Source organism: Centroberyx affinis, unplaced genomic scaffold (assembly GCF_046629955.1).
Source record: "Centroberyx affinis isolate AG114_WGS23_722 - 3 ecotype Tasmania unplaced genomic scaffold, CSIRO-AGI_Caff_v1 ptg000358l_1, whole genome shotgun sequence".
NCBI classification, from domain to species: Eukaryota; Metazoa; Chordata; class Actinopteri; order Beryciformes; family Berycidae; genus Centroberyx; species Centroberyx affinis.
In genome coordinates this window covers 204,506-212,500 of record NW_027279029.1, presented here as the reverse complement: position 1 = coordinate 212,500, position 7,995 = coordinate 204,506, and the positions used below count along the sequence as shown (strand labels likewise).

General features: G+C 44.1%; 1 protein-coding gene across 1 annotated transcript in view; it reads left to right on the top strand.

The window, feature by feature from the left end:
• Positions 1 to 6,974, top strand: part of foxo1a (forkhead box O1 a) — a 27,706-nt gene extending 20,732 nt beyond the window's left edge. The window contains exons 2-3 of the mRNA XM_071515515.1: positions 2,074 to 2,265; positions 2,508 to 6,974. Coding sequence (XP_071371616.1) covers positions 2,074 to 2,265; positions 2,508 to 3,698 — 1,383 coding nt within the window. The 3' untranslated portion in view covers positions 3,699 to 6,974. The remainder of the gene's footprint in view (positions 1 to 2,073; positions 2,266 to 2,507) is intronic.
• Positions 6,975 to 7,995: the final 1,021 nt, after the last annotated feature.

The window sequence follows — 7,995 nt, the reverse complement described above, 5'->3', positions numbered from 1 at the left end:
CCAGACACCCTCGGCCACACTCCCCACACGGCACATCGAGTTCTGCCCTGGTATTTCCCATCAGAGCGTTTTTTTATGACCCTGCACTTGCCCTCACTCTCTTACCCCACGACTTTGAAACTGCTTGTCCAAAACGGTCTGAAAATGCCCCGTCGCTCATCACAACATCCAGCATGTTGACTGCGATAGGAGACAAAACAGAAACCGTAGCCGCTCGATTGCTTCATGGGGCAGCGTTACGGCGTTAACAGGGTCTCCTAAATGGAGACTTGAGCTATGAGTTTCTCTTTCCTGTCATCAGGATGATATAGGGCTGTAACAGGACATCCCGGCGTCTGCTCTCACATTGCAATCATTCCGTGTTTGCAGCACAGCTGAAATTACCAGCACTCTTAGCGGTCATGGGAGAGAGAGGCTCATGACCAGACTTTACTCCTTGCCTTGTGTCATAGCTACCGATGTGTAGGGGGTGAGGGGGGAGAGAAATGCATTCGCCAGGCTAAACAGAGAAGGTTTGTCACGTCCCTCAGATCATGCAAACTAGCCTAAGACTATTGGCTGAGTGAGTCAGGTCATTTGATTTAGAGTTAATTTCATTCATTTGTAAAGGGCCAGTGTTCAGGCAGGCCCTCGTGTGCCCTAGAGCCTGAGGTGCTCCCAGTGAGGAGAGCTGAGTGCAAAGGAAGAGGAGAGGAGAGGAAAGGAGGGGAGAAGGAGACGCAGAAAGGATGTGAGATGAGGAGAGGAAACTGATGAACAGTGAAAAGTGAGAGAAGATCAGGTAGTACAATTTCCCCGTTTGGAGTACAGTAGAGGAGGATGGGAGGAGGTTGCGCTTGAGATAGTAGAGCAGAAGATATTGTAGAGTGGATGAGAACGGGAGGAGATTTTAGAGTCGAGAGAATGAAAGCAGATAGCTGAGTCGAGGAGATTGCAGATTAGATGAGAACGAGAGGTGAAGGTGGAGCAGAGGAGGGCAGACTGCGAACCAGATGTGAGGGAGTGAGTCACAGCAGCAACGGGGTTGATGACGTTAGGCACTATGCACGCTAAGCTCTGTGTGTGTGCCCAGAGTTTCAGCCGCGCTTCCAAAACAACAAGCTGTACGCATGCACAGTAATGTCTGGCCAAGGCACATTACTTCATGTATGGCCGGGATACAAAACAATACAGCGGGCCAGACACACTGAGCAAGAGTGTAAATTACTCTCCCTGGATAAATGGTCACACTTAAACAGTGGTTTGGGCTGATTTAGAGTCATGTCTTTCTCAAAATCATAACAGGTCTTTAAGCCTGAAAAACAACTGAAGTCTCAAACACTGAACAGCAAGCCTTAGGACTTTCTCTCTGTAAGGTACGGACAGAAATGATGTTGCACTTTTGTGGTTCGGTTACCATGCCAGACGTTTACCCAATTTTCTTGTTCTTTTGTTTGCCATGTTTTAATAATGCTTCACTGCTTCCTGTACAAAAAATTAGTTTTTCCATTGGGGGTGTCACTAAGCAACGATTCGAGCACAGTATTAATGTTTCTGTAAGGAGGAAAGATTAGTGTGTTTCCTCTCTTTGATTCTGTGCTGGTTTAGACAAGACACGTAGTCAGGTGGAATGTGAGTGTTATTATAATGGTGGTTTACAATGGGCCCTAGTGTTTTTTGTGAAGGAAACAAAGCCCACATGTACAGTATGCTTGTAGATAAGAGTCTGTCTCCGCTGCAATACTCACTCTGTTCAGGATGTATTACTCATGGAATAAACTTATTGACACCTATTGTGTGTGTGTGTGAGTGTGCGTGTCTATGTATGTATGCGTGTTTCTGTTTGTTCCATGAATAGCACACGGCATTAGATTGTTGAGTGACCTTAATTCCCCCTTTTCTCCGTCGTTAGTCAACTGTCAACCCAAACATGTTTTGAAAAGAGAACCACCTGTAAAGCTGGATTTGCACTTGTATGCTATGGCAGACCTACTGTCAAATGAGATGTTTTGGGAAAAGGGCAAACACAAATCTCTCCCTCCCTTCTGCTCCCCACCCACCTTTTCTCTCTTTCTCTCTCTCTCTGTCCTCCAGAACTCCATCAGACACAACTTGTCGCTGCACAGCCGCTTTGTTCGCGTTCAGAATGAGGGAACGGGGAAAAGCTCCTGGTGGATGCTAAACCCGGAGGGGGGCAAGAGCGGCAAGTCTCCGCGACGCAGGGCGGCGTCCATGGACAACAACAGCAAGTTCACCAAGAGCAGAGGAAGAGCCGCTAAGAAAAAGGTAAATAAATGAAGAAATTAATATGTTTTATGTACATTTTGCACCCACGGTGGTTACGTTTTTCGTGTTTCGTGTTTACGTGTTTCGATAAAGTGTTTTCATACATTATTACTGTTCTACTATGTTCTACTGTCTGGCTTCCATTTTATTCACTGTGTACAGCCTATGATGAATTTCTCTGGCACATATCTCTGTTGGTACACTGACTGGTCCCTGTGGCTCTGCTCTCTCTGTGCCCTCAGCTGTCCCTGCAGGGCGGGCCTGACGGAGGGGCCGACAGCCCCGGCTCCTACTCCAAGTGGCCTGGCAGCCCCAATTCCCACAGCAACGATGACTTTGATGCCTGGAACAGCTTCAGGCCTCGCACCAGCTCCAATGCCAGCACTCTGAGCGGCCGCCTCTCGCCCTTCATGCCTGAAGACGACCTCGGGGACGGGGACGTACATATGGTCTACCCAGGGGCCTCTGGGGCCAAGATGACGGCCACGCTGCCCAGCCTCACAGAGATGACCAGCTCTTTGGGACACAGTTCTGAGAACGTCATGGAGAACCTCCTGGACAACCTCAATTTGCTCTCCCCCAACAATACCCAGGTTGGAGGCGGGGCTACAACCCCTGGCTCCTCCCAGTCCTCCCCCTCCCCTATGATGCAGGCCAGCCCTGGGTATCCCTCCTACAGCTCCCCCAGCATGGGGTCCCAGCCTCAGCAGGACTACCGCAAGTGTGTGTATCCTGGCCAGGCAGGGATGAACACCCTGTCGTCCATGCCACTGCAGGCGTTGCCAGAGACCAAGCCCAGCTTCGGGCCGTCGATGGGCCAGTACAGCTGCCCCGCAGGGCTCCTGAAGGAGCTGCTGACGTCAGACACAGACCAGCATGGAGAGCTCATGCCCTCGGTGGACACTGTGGTGTCTCAGTCCAGCGGAGGCTGCATGCTCCCGCCGTACAGCAGTGGCCAGCATGGAGCCAAACTCATGGGAGCAGGGAACAGTCACCCGCACGCTCTCTCTCACTCTCACCCCCACAGTGTGCGCAACCAAGCTCCGGTCACGCCAGCGGCTATGAACGGCCGCTTGCTCATGTCCCTGAGCCACAGCGGGGGCAGCACCCGTTTGCCTACAGCCAAAAGCCCTATGCAGATGCCTTATGGCCTCTCTACCCACCTCAGCGGGGGAGGCATGCCCGGTGGCTTCTGCCCTCTCAACACCAACGGTTACGGTCGACCGGGTCTGCCGCAACCCCAGCACCCAGAGAAGCTGCCCAGCGACCTGGACGACATGTCCATCGAGAGGTTTGAGTGTGACATGGAGTCGATCCTCCACGACACTCTGATGGACGGAGACTCACTGGACTTCAACTTTGAGCCTATGGTGACCCAGCAAGGTTTCCCCCATGGGGTGAAGACCACCACACACAGCTGGGTGTCAGGGTAGAGACTGTAGTCCGCCTGCCAGCTAACAAGCTCTTTTCAACTGACTTATTGTTGTTGCTGTTTGGTAAAAGACACAATCAGAATTCATTTGAGATGAAGACCTATTCTAGGATGCCTATCCTCATCCTCACAACACCTGCAGATTCTGTACCATCAACATTTCAGTTTCAAAATTACTTTTCTCATCACTTCAACACACTGAGACTGGTTGTGATCTGCTAAGGACACATGTCTCCATTGGGGCCCCTGAACCGGTTAAGATGAAATCAGAATTATTTTTGAAATATCAAATATCATGTATAAACTAAGTGCCAAACGCTTTGCCTTAACTTCAGAGCCAAACTGAAACACACCTCTCTGGTTTACTCTCTAAGGTTACAGATACTATATATTGTGTTTGCAATTTTTGCATGTGATACTGCCAACTACATCCCAGCAACAGCAGCACAATCCGTAAAACTGCACAAACTATCATGCTGTTTACTCTTAATTGTGTTTCCACAATCCAAGTTTTTGTATGTACAGTGTAGTGATAATTGATTACCACTACAAAAGAATTATGAAGGTAACCTGGCATTTATGCCTAGGTAGGTTTGTGGCGGAAGTGGGGTGGGGATTATTGACATGATTTTAAGTGACAAACTTCTCAAGGGATTCTTGGATGATGTTACATACCGTAATAACTCACTTTGTTATTGCCTGAATCAATGTACATATGTCATCAAACGATTTGTAAAATGCGGTCTCATAGTGTATTTTCTAAGACTGTACATAGTGTTTACAGAACGAAAACAAAAATCAAGGCAGCAGAAACGAGCTCACAGAGAAAACTGGATCAGATTCTTTTTAACAAGAGGACGAACGTGGCAGAGCCGATCGCTCTGAGAATCTTTCTGAATCAGGCTGTAAAATGTTAATACACTTTCTTATTTCTTGTACATACATTCAGAATGTATATTAAAATGATATAGTAGATGTTTACTAGATTTAGTATATATTTGAGACCTAAATTATTTGTGGTTAATATAGATTTATGCTGGTGCATAACCTGCACACAGACATCAGAATTGTTCTTTGAGTCCTTTGTCACTCTGAACCTTAATACCACAGGGGCCTATTTATTGTGCCTAACAAAGTAGTTCACAACTGCAGGCTTGAAGGTTTTTATATTGTAAATTTCCATGGTTCAGAAGATACTTAAATCCAGCAGTCTTGAAGAAAAGTACAGTGAATTCTTTATTTTTTCTTTCAGTGCCCAGCTTTCACTATTTAGAAGAGCAGAAGATGCATGAGTGACCATAGCTTGTTGTTGTTAGGTTTTCCTGAACGCTTTGCGGCGCTACGAATGTTGAGTCCAGGAATGAGTCCAGGTTAGCGGAGGTCAGTGGATAAAAGCCGTTCTTAGCTGTTGTTTTCACCTCGTGGCTGAGTCCAAGACCAGCTAGAGATTGTCATTAAAGACACTGTGAGTAACCAAACTGTTCCCTGTTTAGTTTCAGAATTGTTTTCGTTTTGGGTTTTGTTTTTTGTCTCAAAATATTAGTGTGTCTCTGAGGTATGATCCCTATTAGGTCGGAAGAGCCCTTTGATGCTGTCAATAAGATTGGCTTTACTGCTTTTAAAGAGGCTCCACTTTCACTGTGCCCCTCCTACCTCTACCTATCTCTGTCTCTTTGTCCATGGTCTTGTGGTTGCCAAGAGATGACGTTTGAAAATTTGATATTTCGGTAACATGTGACTTGATAGCTCCAATCATCTTTTGTTAATAATAGATCCTGTCTTAGTTATCTTTACAGTTGCCCCATGCCTGAAAGCGCCACTAAGTGTTAAGTATCTTATATAGCTTGTACATTTTGCATTTTCCGAGTCGCTTCTCCCACTAATTGCTGTACTAACAATTTGCTTGTCAGAGTCTGTCAGTGACTAATTATGCAGAGTCACAAATACTGTACATCGTTTTGGCGATCTTTGTGAAGATCGGGTCGGTAAACTTGACTGCTTCTCATGAAGTTGACTGGTTGGGTGGGTGATAGACTGGCTGGCTTGCAGATAAAGAGCCGAAACTGAAAACTGCCTATCAAATATTAATGTTTATTGTATGATTTTATCCAGAAACCACATAGATCAGTGTGAGTGTCAGATCACGTGTCGTCGAGAGCCAAGAGTGTGCCGGTTTTCATTCCAACCAAACTCTACACCGCTAATTAACAGAGAGAGGGAAACTTATCAGTGAAATTAGCTGGTGTTGTGCGTGGATGGAATGAAAACCTGCAGACTCTCGGCCCGCGACGGCACCTGATTGGACGCCACCAACATAGATCTTAAGCCAGAGAGATGGGAGGGGGATTTAAGAAGAGGAAACTGAAATTCTTACATTTCAAAAGGCTCTGCATAGAAGCCGTTAAAGAAGCTGCTGTTTGGCTTTGGTGCCAGGTGTTGCCTTTATCTACCCAAACATGCCATAGTGTACTATAGCCAAGTTTGCCTTTGAAGTCAAACTGATATATTTAGCATTTTTATCATGTGATATGTTCAGAATTATATATTTGTGCCGGTCACTCAAGTCAGGATAAACTGTAATGAATCCATGTAGTCAGTGTCACAGGGTTCACTCTAAACATAGAAAAATAAAAGAGCTGTACTAAGTAAATTATATCTCTGCATTTTTAAATGATTGAATCTATGCATTGTATTCCTTAATTTTATGTTGCTATTGTTATATTTTCATTTTCTTTGAACTTTTGACAGAGATATTTTATTGTATCATAGCGCTGTGAGATATTATGGTGTCGTCGTTGTCAAAATTGTATGTTCCAGATAGTTATATGGGAAAAAATGAAGTTTATTTAGAAAATAGATGATGCAGTGATTGATATGCTAAGCTTTTGTAAACTGACAATGTTGTATTTCTTGTATTTAGCTACAGTTTTTAGAATAATAGTGTAAAAAACACGAATTATTGAAAAAAATGTAAAGATATTACATTTGTAAAATGAAAAAAAAAAAAAAACAATATTTAGTCTGTCGGATAAGTCCTGCTCAGATGGCAGATTCTGGACCAATTTTTGTAATTTTATGAGTAGAAAGACATTGCACTTTTACTTACGTTTTATAACAAAGTGCTCCTCATAACAAGAGGAAGAGTACCCATTACATATTTTAAAATAAACTCTGTTACATTTAACTTATGTACAGGAATAAATTGGAATTGTGCTGTGTGATTTGCAATCAATAAGAATATGTAACTTGTTCAACATTAATGTATTAAGACCTAAATAAATGTACTTCTGTGTTAAAGATGTGTCATTCTTTTTTGAGTTTTATCAGTACGCCATTAGACAAAATGTTATTTCCAAAACTATCATGGATGCTTGTCGTTGTATTCACCAATAAGACAAGCCTCTCATTGGTTGAGTCAAACTTAAGTGGGCGGGGCCAAAGAACCACTGTTTTTCAGAGCAGAAGTTAGCTAACTGGCAAACTTGGATGCAAAGAGGTAACTGGTTAAAATAGAAAATACAAATATAGATGACAATGACTCCTTTTTTGATTCATTCTATGTCTTGGAGAGTCGACAGGCTAGCTACACATGTAGATGGCTATAGGCTAGTAGTGCTAGTTTAAACTTGGAAGGTCAGTTAGAATAACTAGCTAATGTAGTATGGCTAGATTGCATTTTTTCAGTTAGTAGCAAGAGCGCTATAGGCTTCATAATATTACCTACATCCTCTCTTACCACTTGCCTTTTTTCACTGGGCTTCAGTGTAATGTTACTTAGCAAAAAGAAGAACTGAGGAAACAAATTCTTCGGCTCCGCCCATTGTGGTTTAACTCAACCAATACGTTTATTTTTGCCTCCAGAGCAGCTCTGCCGCTGAGAAATGTTTGTATACCTCTAACTCCAATCTGCTTGATATTGTGCATTTCCAGTACTGCTCACACATCCACTAATACTTGAACAGGAGTATGTGTTGGCTTCAGCATGAACGATTAGGCGCTTTGTCTGGCCTCAGGTCACATTTGCAATCTAAACTAGGCCATCTGACATCTCCAGGTCAAAGAGACTAAGGCGGGGTTACAGTACATGTCAAGCCTGGTAGGAAATTTGAGGAGGGCTTTCAGTTAAGTGTAATAGGACTTGAGTGATGTAAGTATGTAACTTTGTTTATGCTTCTCATAGAAAAATCAGGCCAGGAAGTAGCATATTCCTTTGGCTCCTTACAATTTGTCAGAGATCAACTCATAGCCTCAAAATGACTTTATCTGAGGAATAATGGGAGGAGAGTTGAATATATTTC